At 47.8% G+C, this 17,460-nt stretch overlaps 1 protein-coding gene and 1 long non-coding RNA gene across 2 annotated transcripts in view; one reads left to right on the top strand and one right to left on the bottom strand.

Annotated features, from left to right (window-relative positions):
* The window catches only part of LOC137422652 (uncharacterized), a 1,758,619-nt gene that overhangs the window by 387,955 nt on the left and 1,353,204 nt on the right, over positions 1 to 17,460 (bottom strand). The gene's annotated exons all lie outside the window — the stretch shown is intronic.
* LOC137421884 (acyl-protein thioesterase 1) lies at positions 164 to 17,411 on the top strand. Its single transcript, XM_068108379.2, has 9 exons — positions 164 to 436; positions 6,022 to 6,053; positions 6,213 to 6,278; positions 6,908 to 6,955; positions 7,184 to 7,254; positions 7,748 to 7,821; positions 11,888 to 11,989; positions 13,698 to 13,874; positions 16,870 to 17,411. The coding sequence occupies exons 1-9, from the start codon at positions 368 to 370 to the stop codon at positions 16,918 to 16,920; spliced, it is 690 nt and encodes a 229-aa protein (XP_067964480.1). The 5' UTR covers positions 164 to 367; the 3' UTR covers positions 16,921 to 17,411.

Here is a 17,460-nt window from a genome sequence, read left to right as displayed (position 1 = left end):
GGTTCCTAAAGTCGATTTATCGGCTAATCTTACTCACTTTACCTCATAAAACACAAATATGTTACTCGAAACAGACATAATATTGTAAATATTTTCTGTGGCGTTTGCGAGTGATTCGCCGTTTTTAAAACGTCCTCGGTGTGACGGAGCGAGTGCGCTGGTTGGTCCGCTAGAGGGCGATTCCGGGGTGAAGGTCGTGCGGATCGTCTGCTTTGAGGGTACAGGAAGTGCGGCTTGTGCTGGACGCAGGGAGATAAAAAAAGAAGACGGGAACGTTCGAGTTGTGTTTTGATCGTTGCGGTATTTTTGTTGTTGTCCTTCGCGGTTGTTTATCTCATTTTTATGAACGCTTTGTTCGAGGCCGTGCATGTGTGGCAACAACATGTCTGCACCGATTCCTGCGGTTGTGCCAGCCGGCAGGAAAGCAACGGCAGCGGTAAGAGGGGAATACGTGAGAAAGTTGGGGATTGGTGGGTGAGATGTGGGGAAACGGGAATGGGGGTGAGAGGGGATCGGAAGAGGAAAGGGGAGGATAGGCTAGAGGATAGGCTAGATAGGATCGGAATATGTGAGGTGGTGTGGGGGAGTTAGCACGTGAGGGGAGTTAGTGTCCGGTCAGTGGGATTGAATTGGAGGGTGAGGAGAGAAGGGACTTGGGCCTCGTGGTCGAGGTGGTTGGGATGGGATTTGGAGAGATGGTTCTAGAATAGGTTCAGAATATAGAATGGGGAATGGAATACTAATACAATGTCGATAGGATCAGGAGTGATATTGAGGAGGAAGAGGAAGAGGAGGGTGATTGATGATTATGATGATGTAGACAGAGATGCCTGGTTTGGCTTTGAAAGAGAGGCCGAGATGGTGTCAGAAAATTGAGTGGGGGAGAGGAGGAGGGGGGAGGATTGGTGTGGTGGTGAGGAGGGTTGCTGTTGAGTGTTGGTGTGGGGAGGGTTGCTGTTGGTGTGGGGGTGGGAGGATTGGTGAGGTGGGTTGGTGTTGTTGTGGGGAGGGTTGGTGTGGTGGTGGGGAGGGTTGGTGCCGGGGTGGGGAGGGTTGGGGTGCGGGTGGGGAGGGTTGGGGTGCGGGTGGGGAGGGTTGCTGTGGGGGTGGGGAGGGTTGGTGTTGTGGTGGGGAGGTTTGGTGTGGTGGTGGGGAGGGTTGGTGTGGGGGTGGGGAGGGTTGGTGTGGTGGTGGGGAGGTTTGGTGTGGTGGTGGGGAGGTTTGGTGTGGTGGTGGGGAGGTTTGGTGTGGTGGTGGGGAGGTTTGGTGTGGTGGTGGGGAGGGTTGGTGTGCGGGTGGGGAGGGTTGGTGTGCGGGTGGGGAGGGTTGGTGTGGGGGTTGGGAGGATTGGTGTGGGGATGGGGAGGGTTGGTGTGGGGATGGGGAGGGTTGGTTTGGGGGTGGGGAGGGTTGGTTTGGGGGTGGGGAGGGTTGGTTTGGGGGTGGGGAGGGTTGGTGGTGGTGTGGGGGAGGGTTGGTGGTGGTGTGGGGGAGGGTTGGTGTTGGTGTGGGGAGGGTTGGGGGTGGGGAGGATTGGTGAGGTGGGTTGGTATTGATGTGGGGGGGGGGGGGGGTTGGTGTGGTGGTGGGGAGGGTTGGTGTGGTGGTGGGGAGGGTTGGTGTGGTGGTGGGGAGGGTTGGTGGTGTGGTGGTGGGGAGGGTTGGTGGTGTGGTGGTGGGGAGGGTTGGTGGTGTGGTGGTGGGGAGGATTGGTGTGGTGGTGGGGAGGGTTTGTGTGGTGGTGGGGAGGGTTTGTGTGGTGGTGGGGAGGGTTTGTGTGGTGGTGGGGAGGGTTTGTGTGGTGGTGGGGAGGGTTTGTGTGGTGGTGGGGAGGGTTTGTGTGGTGGTGGGGAGGGTTTGTGTGGTGGTGGGGAGGGTTTGTGTGGTGGTGGGGAGGTTTGGTGTGGTGGTGGGGCGGGTTTGTATTGTGATGGGGAGGATTGGTGTGGGGGTGGGGAGGATTGGTCTGGGGTGGGGAAGGTTGGTGTGGTGGTGGGGAAGGTTGGTGTGGTGGTGGGGAGGGTTGGTGTGGTGGTGAGGAGGGTTGGTGTGGTGGTGAGGAGGGTTGGTGTGGTGGTGGGGAGGGTTGGTGTGGTGGTGAGGAGGGTTGGTGTGGTGGTGAGGAGGGTTGGTGTGGTGGTGAGGAGGGTTGGTGTGGTGGTGAGGAGGGTTGGTGTGGTGGTGAGGAGGGTTGGTGTGGTGGTGAGGAGGGTTAGTGTGGTGGGGAGGGTTAGTGTGGTGGTGGGGAGGGTTAGTGTGGTGGTGGGGAGGGTTAGTGTGGTGGTGGGGAGGGTTAGTGTGGGGGTTGGGAGGATTGGTGTGGGGATGGGGAGGGTTGGTGTGGGGATGGGGAGGGTTGGTGTGGGGATGGGGAGGGTTGGTTTGGGGGTGGGGAGGGTTGGTGGTGGTGTGGGGGAGGGTTGGTGGTGGTGTGGGGGAGGGTTGGTGTTGGTGTGGGGAGGATTGGTGAGGTGGGTTGGTATTGATGTGGGGGGGGGGGGGTTGGTGTGGGGGTGGGGAGGGTTGGTGTGGGGGTGGGGAGGGTTGGTGTGGTGGTGGGGAGGGTTGGTGGTGTGGTGGGGAGGGTTGGTGGTGTGGTGGGGAGGGTTGGTGGTGTGGTGGTGGGGAGGGTTGGTGTGGTGGTGGGGAGGGTTTGTGTGGTGGTGGGGAGGGTTTGTGTGGTGGTGGGGAGGATTTGTGTGGTGGTGGGGAGGGTTTGTGTGGTGGTGGGGAGGGTTTGTGTGGTGGTGGGGAGGGTTTGTGTGGTGGTGGGGAGGTTTTGTGTGGTGGTGGGGAGGGTTTGTGTGGTGGTGGGGAGGGTTTGTGTGGTGGTGGGGAGGGTTTGTGTGGTGGTGGGGAGGGTTTGTGTGGTGGTGGGGAGGGTTTGTGTGGTGGTGGGGAGGGTTTGTGTGGTGGTGGGGAGGGTTTGTGTGGTGGTGGTGGGGAGGGTTTGTGTGGGGGTGGGGAGGATTGGTCTGGGGTGGGGAAGGTTGGTGTGGTGGTGGGGAGGGTTGGTGTGGTGGTGAGGAGGGTTGGTGTGGTGGTGAGGAGGGTTGGTGTGGTGGTGGGGAGGGTTAGTGTGGTGGTGGGGAGGGTTAGTGTGGTGGTGGGGGGGGGGTTAGTGTGGTGGTGCGGAGGGTTAGTCTGGTGTTGGGGAGGGTTAGTCTGGTGGTGCGGGGTGTTAGCCTGGTGGTGGGGAGAGTTGGTCTGGTGGTGGTGGGGAGAGTTGGTCTGGTGGTGGTGCGGACAGTTGATCTGGTGGTGGTGGGAAGAGTTGGTCTGGTGGTGGTGGTGGTGGGGAGAGTTGGTCTGGTGGTGGTGGGAAGAGTTGGTCTGGTGGTGGTGGTGGGAAGAGTTGGTCTGGTGGTGGTGGGAAGAGTTGGTCTGGTGGTGGTGGGAAGAGTTGGTCTGGTGGTGGTGGTGGGGAGAGTTGGTCTGGTGGTGGTGGGGAGAGTTGGTCTGGTGGTGGTGGGGAGAGTTGGTCTGGTGGTGGTGGGGAGAGTTGGTCTGGTGGTGGTGGGGGAGTTGGTCTGGTGGTGGTGGGGGAGTTGGTCTGGTGGTGGTGGGGAGAGTTGGTCTGGTGGTGGTGGGGAGAGTTGGTCTGGTGGTGGTGGGGAGAGTTGGTCTGGTGGTGGTGGGGAGAGTTGGTCTGGTGGTGGTGGGGAGAGTTGGTCTGGTGGTGGTGGGGAGAGTTGGTCTGGTGGTGGTGGGGAGAGTTGGTCTGGTGGTGGTGGGGAGAGTTGGTCTTGTGGTGGTGGGGAGGATTGGTGTGAGGATGGGGAGGGTTGGTGTGAGGATGGGGAGGGTTTGTGAGAAGGGAGGGTGGGGAGAGTATGTTTATGTAATGGTTGGTTGGATGGGGTTGGAAGAGAGGGGCCTAGAATTTGATCCAAAAATGGGATTGATGATGGATGTGGATGGGATGGGAGGTGAGGGGATTGTAGGGAGCATGAAAGTCAGTAGTGACAGTGTCGGTGGTTGGGGTGTAGGTCGTGGGATATCAAGGTGACTGGGATGTGTTTGGAAGAGAGGGGCCTGGAATAGTCAGTAAATGTGGGTGTAGGTTTTTAGAGAGGGGACTGAGGTGCGGGAATGGCACGCGGTGGGTGAGAGAGCAGGAGGAGATTGGGGGTCCTCTCAGTAATGGTGGTGGGATTTCCTGGAGGGTAAAATGAAACGTGGTTTTTAACACTGAGTCGAATCGATACAGTAACCATATATCTGCTTTGTGGAGTTGTCATATCCTTTAGATTTCCTTCACATGGATGCTTTATTGCCCAGTCACGTCCGCATGATAAAGGATTCTATCCACACATCGAGAGGCAACCTTCCTTCCTTTGCACAACTTTTACCCTTTAAAGGCCTGAAATTCAAATTGCGTTGAAATAACGGAAGCTTGTGTTTCGTCCAAAACGGAACTCCTGGGCTTTGCTCCGTGATGCTTATGGATTCTTTATGATGGAGACCTATTGGGTGAATGGCTTTTGGAATCCGCAAGCTTATTACTTATGCAGTGACCGTTTGGTCTGGCAGTTGTTATACCTTCCATTTTCCAGCCTTTACCTGATATGGATTTTGTGGGACGGTGGGGGACGCAGCAATACCTGATCCAACTGCGTTCGCTCCATTGTGGATCCTCCTTCGTTGTAATTTGTCATCCGATGCCTCGCTGTGCTTTGCCTTCGCCATCCCCAGGCCGTGGAGAGAATTATCCGTGATTTTGTACGAAAGGCAGGGACGGCACGGTTGGCATTCCAATCCCTCCGTAGACTTCAGCGAACGGTTTTCCATGTGATTGTCGTAACAGCCCCGGTCTTCGCCTTTTTAAGTAAAGACGTTTCGAGCCACCTGTTCACCGTCAGTGCCAATGACATCACTGCCAAAGTGCCGTCGCATCGTTTGATCGCCTAAGCATTGCCACGTGCACTCAGCAGATGTATTCGTAATCGTCAGATGTACTTTGGGTCGCCGGCCCCTCTGTGACGTCGTAGAGGTGATGGTGCCATTAACTCGGCACTCGGGTTGATCTCAGATCCGAGTTGGAAAAGATACGACTTTGTAGGTACGTCTTCTAAACGGTATACGACGGCTCGTACTCGCAAATGTTGCCGTTGCACAGTGTGTTTGTAGGCAGGTAGTTTGGGGGTTGGGGAGGATGAGGAGAGGCTTTAGTTGGTTTTCGAACGCTTGATCAAAGGATTTCTTGGAATCCACCTCCTCCCCACCGGTGCTTTTAAAACGAAATCTCTGCAGACAACTGCGATATCAACATTTTTGTCGTACAATACTAATATGAATGCGTTTGTGTGAGTCTGAAAGCACTCCACACCGCGATTTGCAGGCAACTCAAAACTGGTGACACCGTTTCAGCGGCTTTTTAAGATTGCTCAGATCCAGAAATGTACGTACGTGTCAATGGTAAGTCCAATGTCTGCAGCTCCGTGGTACGTTGCTGGCAGGAAAACACACTGAACCTGCTAGCAACCCGAGTTACCCGATGGAGTGCATGCATTTCTGGACCATTCTTGGTAGTTGAATGAATGATCGTTTTTAAGGCCATTTTCCCCGCTAGAGCGGGGGTTGGCCTTGCGGGCCCCATGACAATCATGGTTCCCTGTTCGAGGCAATGTTTTTATGGCCGGATGCCCTTCCTGGCGCCAACCCTTGGTCGCCTCTTACGATGCGCAGCGATACGGTGTACCTATTCTAATCCGGGGTACACACCGGGATCATTCATCCCAGCAAGCTGGTACTCAATTTGCCGACCTCGGAAGGCTGACAGGCTGAGTCGACCCCCCTGGTGGTAATTCAGCGATCGACCGGGATTCGAACCCAGGATCCTAGGATCCCAAGCCGGCACCCTAACCGCTAAGGCAACACCTAGTTGGAAGTATTATAATGCTTGGAGATGCTGAACGGCGTCGTCTGTCCAAAGCTTCATCGTTTTGATGTTTGAGCCTGTGGTTCATGACGAGATTCTTCATGTATGAAACCAAGTTAACTTCCCTTTTGAATTTTCAGGTCATTTTTCTCCATGGACTTGGCGACACTGGGTAAGTTCACCCGTCACCAGCACCATGATCCGTAAGCCTTGAACCTATGAACACATTTCCAACTCTTCGTTGATAAAACCTGTGGTAGGATCCTTTCGTTCTGTTCACTGCTCGTTTGGATACAATCTTGACATATTTGTTCCTTCCTCTGCCTTCTAGTCACAGTTGGGCCGAAGCGCTCGCCTTGTTTAAGTCTCCGCACATCAAGTTCGTCTGCCCACACGCGTAAGCAGTTCCTGTGCGAACGCCTCATTTTGTTGTTATGCTCCTGCTCAATGGCGTAACATGTAAAGTCTCGAAATGCCGAAATGAATTTGGTGTAAACAGTGCGTTCCATTCTAGAAACTGTTTGTTCTCCTGTGGAATTGGCAGCTTGAATGGAAACCCTGGAATGTACAACACTAATTAATTATATGGTACATTTTAAAATCCATTTTGATCGTTGATCGGAACAACCACAAACTTCTTGAAAATGGGTTCTTCCTGCCGAGCAGGCCTTTGGTGGTACCCTTGTGAAGCACGACCTCCATATTGGTTTTGTGATTGTTGGGGAAAAAAAGAAAGAAATGAACTCCCTTTGTTCGATTTAAAAGAGTTCAGTCTGCCTGAAGAGGGTGTGTGTGTGTGTGTGTGTGTGTGTGTGTGTGTGTGTGTGTGTGTGTGTGTGTGTGTGTGTGTGTGTGTGTGTGTGTGTGTGTGTGTGTGTATATACATATATATATATATATATAAAATACAATTTTACAGAATCTCCATGCAAATGATAATTTGGTGTGCAACACAAATTTGTTAATATTAACCTGGCTGCCATATCTGTGTGTTCCTTCTTCTTCTTCTTCTCATGTGCTGAACAGGCCTGTGATACCTGTTACACTTAATATGCAGCAGGCGATGCCATCATGGTAATGTCCTTTTGGTTCACACTTTTACATCAACATTTATACAATCTCGGTTTAATTTTTCTGGTTTCATCCAACTCCGAAAGGCGTGTTATAAAACTTTCTGCACAGGTTGCATTTAAGGTGTTTTCACTCCATTTTGTTCTTGTTGCAAGCAGATCTGATCCCAAAATGACTGTACTCGTGACACCTAACAAACAAAATGACTGTAATTTTAATTTTGTTTTGCAGGTTTGATATTATCAGCCTCAGTCCGTGTGCTGCGGAGGACGAGGCTGGAATCAAGGTCGCCGCAGACATAGGTAGGATCTCTACCTAAGCCACATAAGGTGGACTGAAGTTGTGTTTTCACCCTTGTCTGTTTGTCTGTCTGCTGTCTCCGTGAGCAGGGTAGCTCAAACAGTTTTGGACGAAACTTGGTGGACAGGTAGGGTGTGTGACGAGGATGAATTGATTAGATTTTGGTGAGGAACCGGATCCGGATACGATAATTTTAGGTGAGTCTTCACCATTGAGAGAGAGAGCTAAAACCGATATATAGCAAGACATCTCAAAAAGTTGTGGACGGATTATGACAAAACTTGGTGGATGAGTTGGGGACGTGACAAGAACAAGCAAAATTGGTTTTGGTTCAGGTCCGGATGCAGTTCCAGCCTTTTGGTGAAATACAAAACGTAAACTGTTCAGGCTGGCAGAGGTAAGCACTCGACCGAGTGCTGTTCTAGTTCTGCTGTCTGTGACCCTCCATCATTCATGTCGTGGTGTGTGATGTCATCGCTGCTGCTGCCATTACAGTGCGAGGCCTGGTGGAACAAGAAGTGAAAAATGGAATTCCCTCCCACCGTATCATGCTTGCTGGCTTTTCTCAGGTATTGGAACGACACGTACTGATTTATTTATTTTCCTTATTATGGTTATCATGAATGAATTCACTTTAAAATTCGTTTCTCTGCAACAGCTTGAGTGATTGACATGAAACTTTCAACATAGGAGCGCCTATCCATTTATAATTTTTTTAAACAGTTGATTGGATGAAAGATGCGGCCGGCGTTCCAAAAAAAAAAATATCTGTTTTCTGCAGACATGGGTTTGCAGAGTGCTTCACGTATCAGGAGTAAATAGCCTCGATCTCACTTCGCTCGGCTTCGGTCACATATTTTAAAATATTTAAAGAAACGTACAAATGATGTCACGTCAGGTGTCATCTCCATCCAAGGGATTTGCTGCCATGGATCTCCAAGCAGTTTGTCTGGCCGCCAGCCTCAAACCCCATAGCTCGGTCCTGCGACTGCTTCCACTGCTTCATATTGGTCATCCAAGTGATGCTTTATCTAATTGGAGCTCTCTTGCCTTCGACCTTGCCTTCCCATTGTTGTTTCTCTAACCAGTCATGGCAAAGGGCATGTCCAAGATAATCTACCTTGCCTAACAAGCTACTCTTGATGATACCTTGATGGTATCTAACAAGCTTCTCTTCTCTGTAGGAAACAGACAATTGGCTATTTTTGAATTTTAAGCCATCTTATCTCCTCATTCTTCACAACAAACATTGTGGCAACGATGCCAGCTTATGATCTACTCTGTTCACAATATGACAAGTTTACTCACAAATTAAGACCACCTGTCCTTAACCACCTTTTACCACCTTTTAGAGGCCATTTTTCCCCGCAAAGCGGGGGTTGGCCTTTTTCGGGCACCGTGGTTGTTGTTGTTTTTTTGGTCCCCTTTTTGAAGCAATGTTTTACGGCCGAATGCCCTTCCTGCCGCCAACCCTGTTTGTCGCCTTTTACGACAAGCAGGGAATTACCAGTGAACTGGTACTCAATTAGCTGACCTCGGAAGGATGACAGGCTGAGTCAACCCCCCTGGAGTTAATTCAGCGATCAACCGGGATTCGAACCCAGGATCCTAGGATCCTAAACTGGCACCCTAGCCGCGAAGCCAACACCAAGGCTTAAATAGAACCATATATGTGAGAGTAAATTAGAAAAAATAAAGTTGGGGCCCAACACAGGTTGACCTCGCTATGCAAAGCACGCGCTCTTGTCAGATTATGGAGACAAACGCTTTTGTAGATCGCACTGATTTAGTGCAACGAGAAAAGTGCTTTCCGCAATTAAACAATATATATTTTGTTGTCGATGAAAGATTTGTGTCCCAACAATGTTTACAAACAACCAAGAATCTGCACTGCAGCAACCCAAGAAACTGATAAAGATTTCCACAAAAACCATTGTATCGATGCTCGATGACCCATGAGGTGAGGATGATGATGCATTGTTCCTTTACCTTTTGGTTGCATCACCTTTGTACTGAGGCATAACCAATCCTCGACTTTCAAAATAACGTATAGTATGCTATATGTGAGAAAATAACAAAAATAACAAAATAACGTATGCTAAACGAGCAATTGGCAATGGCAATTTCACAATGGTTAACCATAATTGTTGCTTTCCTGGATGGAAATGGGACTCGCAGAAATATCCCTGGATGAGACCGAGAGGTGTTGAGTTCCTATCATTTTTTAGTCCGTGGGCTGAGTAGGGTTTACATGCACCCCCCCCCCCCCCCCACAACTTAACTTCCCGGGTATGTCCATGTACCCCCCACCCTAGGGGTTAGGAAAAACAATGTTGACAGAAAAAAAACTCATTCCCTCATAGTTTGACCTCTGGTGACCTCATTAGTGACCTCATTTGCATATAACACATCATTGTAAAGAGTGTCCCAGGACAAACATTTTGAGGGGTCATATGCAACCATAGGATGACTAGGTAAACAATTATGGCCATTTGAATTTCGCCTACCCCTAATTTTCGGAAATCACTGACACAGGTGGGGTAACATCAAAATATGCGTGGGAGGTACCTTGGGAATGAGTTTTTTTCTGTTAACATGGTTTTTCCTAACCCCTAGGGTGGGGGGTACATGGACATACCTGGGAAGTTAAGTTGTGGGGGGGGGTGCATGTAAACCCTACTCAGCCCACGGACTATTTCCTGGTAATACAAGCAAGCGGCCACAATGGATATATTAAAAACACACACATACAGATGCTTCAACTTTTAACAATAGATGCAAAAATCTTGTATAATTTCACTTGTGGCTCTGGAAGCAAGCAAACAATATACTTATAACAGCCCTCACAACTCGCATAGTTCCCATTTCCCATCCCTCTCCCCCAAGATGATGAATAATAAATCTCGTAATTTTATATTTACCTTGCACATTCATAAGCCGCAGGTATGTCTTTCCCATCAATGCTACGAAGCACCTAATCCAAATACACGGTCGATTCAATGTTAGTGATCCGTCGGGGGGTTTTGTATAGCAAACACTCGTCAACTCAGGCCTTGCTCCGGCCCACATGGTCAGGAGTTTGCAGTATGGGCAGCTTCCTGTTCGGTGATCTGAGAAAGTTCTCCAAGGCTTTCCTTGTGTGTGCAGAGGCACAGCCCTTTCTCGCAGGTACTTTTTCAAGTATTTTCAGCTTATTTCAGAAGCTTTGTGAGCCATTGTACGTAACAATCGATCACAAACTCAATACTAAATGATGCCCTGAACGCCGGCATTTCCTGGGATTTGTTCACATGAGTGCCGAGCATTCTGGGGAGGATTACGTCATTTCCTGTATTCGAAAGTCGTGTGTGTGTGTGTGTGTGTGTGTGTGTGTGTGTGTGTGTGTGTGTGTGTGTGTGTGTGTGTGTGTGTGTGTGTGTGTGTGTGTGTGTGTGTGTGTGTGTGTGTGTGTGTGTGTGTGTGTGTGTGTGTGTGTGTGTGTATATGAATGATCCACCACGCGGTAACCCGGGTTGCCCCGTGATTTTAATCATTTTACATAATTAATTAATCTATTTTAGGGGGAGTGTAATCTGGGTTCGTGTGATAGGAAAATCCTTTGTCTCACAAAGGATTTTCCTATCACACGAACCCGGGTTACACTCCCCCTAAAATAGATTAATTAATTATGTAAAATGATTAAAAATCACGGGGCAACCCGGGTTACCGCGTGGTGGATCATATATATATATATATATATTCTTTTGACAGCTCAATTAAATGACATCATAACCAAACTTTGTCCAGGTTGGGATGCGTGCTCCGTCAACATTTGGGAGCGCCAGGAGAAAGACCAACAGATTTCAAGATGTTCTTTTTAAGTCGAGTCTGACATAGCCGTCTCTCTAGCAGTATTCCGAAGATACAATGATGCAAAGAATGACTTTTGCTCACAATAATCCAATTTGTTGAACTGAGAGCACCGTTAGCAAGGCACGCGGTTTGAAGCACTTTGAACATACTCTTGAGATAATGATGCACTTGTTGGGCACTTTACTTTTAATTGGGGATTAAGGAGTCGTGGTTGTTGTTGTGGTATATCAGTCAGCTGTATGGGAACTGCAATGCATCATGCCTCTAAGGGTTATGCAATGACTGCATTACAATTCTCGTCTCATTTCTTTACCTTTCTACCAGGCCACAATGCGTACCCTCATGTCCATTGATGTTTGTGGACATTTATTTATTTGTTTGCTATTTTATAAATAGGTTTTTATATTTGTCTTGATGATTGCCCACATTGTAAATCAAATTAATTTATTGAAAAGTATAAATAAATAAAAGTGCCATTTTGTTTCAGAGTATTGTATCTCGTTCATGGAACCTTAGTTTGAATGGTACGTGGTATGGTGTGATGTTTTTAATGATGGAAAATCAATGTTAATCATCCTGTCCAATGTAATGGGCTGATAAATGTTTTGAATTGGAAAATTGGTATGAGTGAAAGACTGCTTTCTGTTCTCAGTTTCAAAGTGGACAAAAGGGTGTTGGGAATGGTGCTCGTAGGTGGAGAAGCTGCTTGTGAGTAATTTAGGATGCTTTGATGTTTTGATGAGTTCCAGAGAGCTATTCCGATTAAAGCTGTCCTGCACACAGGGTGGTGCACTTGCCTTGTACACGGCACTAACCAGCCGTTGCCGTCTGGCCGGTGTTGTAGCCCTCAGCTGTTGGCTGCCCCTCCGTGACTCCTTTCCACAGGTAAATAAGCCTTACAAGCCATATGTTTATTGACATGTGGGATGGCCACAGGGAGTGGGGTATTGGGGCAGGGAGAGGAGGAGGGTGGGGGTAGAGTGGCATGACTTGTGGTGAACGTGTTGTTTATTTATATATATTTTAATTCCAGGGAGTCGAGGGGTAAATTTGCCATGCTAGTTAGAATCCTGGCATAGTTGTTTCTGTTGGAACAAAATAGCGCTATTGTAATACTGAGTCGTTGAACGATGTACATACTGTTGCGGATCTCCCGAAGCCTGTTCACGTTATAAAGGGGGGGATTAAACCCCCTTTTCCCCCTGGGTCTTCGTGTCCACGAGGCCGAATCGCCACTTCCGGAGCAAGCGTGAAAAAGGGTATCGGGTCAACGTCGCACGTACTTTTAACCCACGCTGCCACAAAAGCGGGGACCGAGCCTCGCACAAGCCACGCTTAATCGAGTACGCCCGAGCGGTATGCGTATCACGTGACTCGTGCCGTTACTTTTTATGGAACCCGATTCGAGCGGTTCTATTCGTACCACGCGAGGCCAATTAATTGAAGGGACAGGAACGGTCAAATAAGAGGAATAACACAATTTATTTACAATGTACAATAACCAGGATGAAGGAAAGGCGACACAGAGCAGAAGCTTAACCAATTTAACTTATACCCAGACTCAGGGCCTACTCACGCACACGAGGAGAAGAGGAAGAATGTTCGCGCGCCAAACGCGCTTTGCGTCGGTCGCTCCGGGACAGCTCGCTCGTGGTGTCTGGCGGACTCTGGCGGTCACGGCACGTATGCAGGAGAAGGCAGGCAGGAGGAGATCGCGCGTTTGTGGCCCGGCACGGGTCGTCTTCTCAAGCGCGATTATTACAGCGCAGAGCGCAGGGCACGGGTCATGGGGCATGTTCAGTTCGTGCACAATAGGCAATTCAATTCACTCGTGCTGCAGCTCAACTCGACTTCTTGCGCTCTCCTCGTGTTCTCGTGCGTTCTGACTTTCTGACTCTCCTCCACGAACTCTGCTTGAAGAACTCTGCTGCTGTTTCTTTTTAGTGGGCTCGGGCAGGGCCTTAAATGGCACCTCCCCGATCTTACCCGAATGTTCCATGCTCCGCCTCCCGTTGCCGTGGTGAGCCATTCCCCTTGAGCTCTGATTGGCGGCTCGCGACTCACCGGCCACTCCCTCTGCAGCGCCTCCCTTCGGCCTTGCCAGACTTGTTGAAGGCCTACCACGTGGCATTTCCAGCCCAAAAGACCACCCTACTCACGGGCCTGCTCAACGCAAAACTAACACAGGAAAGGACTACCTTACATTTACTAAGAAATAACTGAACTATCGCGAGGCTTCATGTTGTGGTGCGTCTTCCTACGAGGGGGAGTCATCCTTTATTCTCAAAACCGCAACAATACGTTGGATCTCAGAGACTGAGGAATTGTCACGCATAAGGGAATTTATTTATACATTAATTATTAGACTATTTAAAATGTTTACTCTCAGATGTTTTGAACTGTGTGCAATTGAATTTAGTTGGGCAGAACAGGTCATTGTGTGCAAAGTTGCAGCTGTTTGGTTATTCATTTTATTTAACTAAAACGAATTTCAAAAATGTTATTCATAAGATTTTTAAAAATCAGGTTGTGGGTTTTATAATTGACAGTTACCATTTTTCTCGTGTGACTTCCGTTGTTGCTTGCCGTTCAGTCTTGTGCTGAGGGGCTGCCCCCCGGCTCCCCGGTACTACAATGCCATGGTGAGTCAGACCCCTTGGTACCGATGCTCTTCGGAACGCTCACTGCTGAAAAGTTACGGTCTGTCCTCGGCTCTGATGCAGTCACCTTCCGCAAGTATCGCTCGATCGGCCATTCCACAGCCTCCGAGGTTTGCCTGAGCTTTTTATCACAACCTTCCCACCCCCAAACCACCCACCCTAACTTTGTCTCCTGCTTTCACCCCACCACCTTCCCCCTGATTGATACTTAATATTAACCGTTCATTCATCCATGGCCACCTAGCTGGTACATAGTCTTGGTTTTCCCAGCGAATCAATGGTCTTCTGAAAAAGGTGTACTTGAGAACTCACCAACATATGCTATCAAATGAGAATTTGTGATGCTTTTGTTGTCCAAGTTGCAGACCATCAGTTTGCTTTAAGGCTTTGCATTGCTAGCATAGGCTTAAATGCATGTGTGGGGACTGAGAAAGGAAAGGAAAAGGTGGTTAGTCCATGAATTTGCTTGCATGCTGGAGCGTATACAGTCTTGGCCTAAAATATTGGCACCCTTATACTTTTTTCAAATAACTCACAATTTTCTCAAAACAAAAGTTGAAATTGACAAAAGTATTTGGTCTCCACAATTGTTTATTTTACTCTTAATATTACAGAACCTTTGTTTTTGATTCAGAACTTAATATATCCTTTTAAATCAGAAAATAAAAAGAAATGGCATTGACACATGAGACTTAATATTTGGTAGCACAACCTTTGGACAAAATAACTGCAGTAAAGTGCTTCCTATAGCCATGAATGAGCTTCCTACACCTCTCGACTGGCAGTTTGGCCCACTCTTCTTGTGCAAACTGCTGGGTCAATAACCCATGACCTTCGACTGAGACCTAGCTTTCTGACACTGGGTTGAACATTGCGCTCCAAAGTGCCTTGGTAATCTCCTGATCTCCTGATTTCATGATGCCATGCACACATTCAAGGCATCCACTGCCAGAAGCATCACAGCAACCCAAAAACATCACTGATCCTCCTCCATGTTTGACTGTAGAGAAGGTGTTCTTTTCTTTGAAGGCTTCATTTTGTTTTCTTTAAACATAAGAGATGATGTGCTTTACTGAAAAGCTCCAATTTGGTCTCATCTGTCCTCAGGACATTCTCCCAGAAGGATTCTGGCTTGTTCAGGTGTGTTTTGGAAAACTCCAGTCAGCCTTTCTTATGTCTCTCTCTTAGCAGTGGGGTCCTCCTGGGTCTCCTACCATAGAACCCCCTTTCATTGAGTTGGTGACGGGTGGTGCGAGTTGAAACTGTCGTACCTTGTGTCTGAAGGTGAGCTTGAAACTGTTTGGCAGTTGATCGAGGTGCTTTCTCCACCATTTGAACAATCCTTCACTGCAATCTTTGATCAAGTTTTCTCTTGCGGCCACGTCCAGGGAGGTTGGCTACAGTGCCATGGGCCTTAAACTTCTTGATAACATTGCGTACGGTGGACACAGGAACATAAAGTTCTCTGGCGATGGACTTGTAGCCTTGAGATTGTCCATGCTTGGCTACAATCTTGTGTCTGACCTCCTCAGACAATTCGCTGGTTTTCTTTCTTTTCTCCATGCTCATTGCGACACACACAGTGACACAAAACAGCAGAATGACTCCTTTTCTCCATTCAAACTGGTTGAATGAGTGATTTTTATATTGCAGGCACCTGCAACTCACCACAGGTGAGTTCAATTCCAAAGTAAAGGAGAATCCACCTGCTTGAAATCTAATTCTTTCGAACAACTTCGAAAAGGTGCCAATAATATTGTCCAGGCCTTTTTAGGATTTATGTGTGGAATAAGGTAAGATTTAGTAATTTTTGCAAACCAAAGAAATACATATGTGGATATCAAAAGATTGTTTAATTTCAACAATTATCTGGAAGAAATGGTGCATTATTTGAAAAAAGTGCAAGGGTGCCAATATTTTGGCCAGAACTTTATCAAATGTAATGTGCTGATGGAGTTTTATCATTTGAAATCTGCTGAGCTGGAGATTGTATCGATTATAATCCGCCGCTGGAGATTGTATCAATCGAAGTCCGTCGCTGGAGATTGTACCAATCAAAATCTGCCGCTGGAGGTTGTATCGATTGAAATTCGCCACTGGAGGTTGTATCATTGTAATCCGCCACTGGAGGGTGTATCGATTGAAATCTGTCGTCTGTGGTTATATTAACGAGAAGCACGTGCTCCCTATGGGAGCTTTCATGGGGAAGGAGGAGGGTCATTTGTCTTCATGATTATTAATACCATAGCAAAGTACCCACCTCAAGGACGATCTTGTTCCAAGCATACAATTCGTTCTTCTGACACATACCTTTACTGAGGTGGTGTATCGGCCACAGACTGCTCCCTCGATTGCTCCGGAAAATAAAATTAACCCGAGTTGCATATATGAAGCGAAAACATGCGTACTGCTTATGTGGATACTACATTGTGGGTATATAGCTGGGAAAATTCCAATTGCACACACCCTCCCCCAAAAGGAAGAAAATGCCAAGATGGGTGATTTTATTTATTTATTTTTTTCCACAAAACTTGATGGAATCAAACGAAACCTGTACATGCACAACTTCAGGTTTTAATGCCTGAAAGTTTCAGTTTCCTAGGTAAAATCCTCTTGGAGAAGTCGATGATACATACATGTATACATATGTACACACACATACATTCGTTCTCCATTATATCGAGATTGGAGTCTGGAGATGTTGCTCGTGGTAGTAACTACGGCTTGAACTCCGGCAAATCAAAACAGACAAAGCAAATATTACATTTATTACTCCAAATGACATGCTCATCTCCATCACATTGTTCTTCTGCACCCGATTCCACAACTATGACTCGTCTTCCCAGAAATAGTTTTATAAATCCTGACTTCTGTAGACCTTTTATAAACTCGTGGGTCAAACAGAAGGGAGTTTTCTTGTTTATTTTTTCCTTTTTTATTTCACAAAATTGCTTCTGCTTTCACCAATGGTGAATAATTTCTCACTAAAGCATCCGTTGGTTCTCAAGACAGTACAACGAACCAATTTCATTGTGTAGGTGAGGTTGCGATGCTTATTTGGCTCAGCATCTTGTCCTTGACATGAAGATTCTTTTCTTTTTTCAGGAGATGGAGGACGTCAAGAAATTTTTGGAGACTCACTTGCCACCTATTTAAACAGAAACCCAGTTTGGTGTTGGGGAATCAAGGTTTTTCTTAATTCATTACAGTTCTTTGTTGCAAAACAGTATTTTTATTTCCCCCATGATTGTTAGTAACTGTTTAGCATGTTTGTATTGATTAGAGTTAATTTGTACCACCCCTCACCCCCTCCCGTCCCCCAAAAAACACTCTGCTACTGGTATCCATGGCATCTTTATTTTGACTATTGTTGGGTTACATCAGGTGTTACTGTCACTGTACAATGTGCTGTCCCAGTGAGTTAATGCTGGCATTTGCTTCCTGGTTTTGCACTGCGGCCTGTACTTGGTGGGGCAGGGGCAGGGGGCAGTAACTCGCTGCCATGTTGGGTGTTACCATGCATATTGCATAACTTGTTTGGGTTCCCAGGTCGTGTTCCACATTTTATTCCCTTCGCATGAAAACCACTGTGCTCCCAATTCCATGTAGAGAATATTCTTGTGGTTAAAAAGAGAAGAAACGGTGAAGGGGTTTCGTGTTTTCTCTTTAATATGCACCCTATAGTGGACTTTCGAT

This window comes from Myxine glutinosa, chromosome 2 (genome assembly GCF_964187855.1).
Source record: "Myxine glutinosa chromosome 2, kmMyxGlut1.1, whole genome shotgun sequence".
In the NCBI taxonomy this organism is placed as follows: Eukaryota; Metazoa; Chordata; class Myxini; order Myxiniformes; family Myxinidae; genus Myxine; species Myxine glutinosa.
The sequence above is the reverse complement of the archived record's forward strand: the minus strand, read 5'-3'. Positions and strand labels throughout refer to the sequence as shown.

Bases quoted from the DNA above. Each gene is read 5' to 3' on its own strand.
- LOC137421884 (XM_068108379.2), top strand. From the start codon at position 368: ATGTGTGGCAACAACATGTCTGCACCGATTCCTGCGGTTGTGCCAGCC. The intron at 7,822-11,887 runs GTATTGGAACGA...TCCTGCACACAG, and splicing joins TGCTTGCTGGCTTTTCTCAG to GGTGGTGCACTTGCCTTGTA. The intron at 13,875-16,869 runs GTTTGCCTGAGC...TTCTTTTTTCAG, and splicing joins GCCATTCCACAGCCTCCGAG to GAGATGGAGGACGTCAAGAA.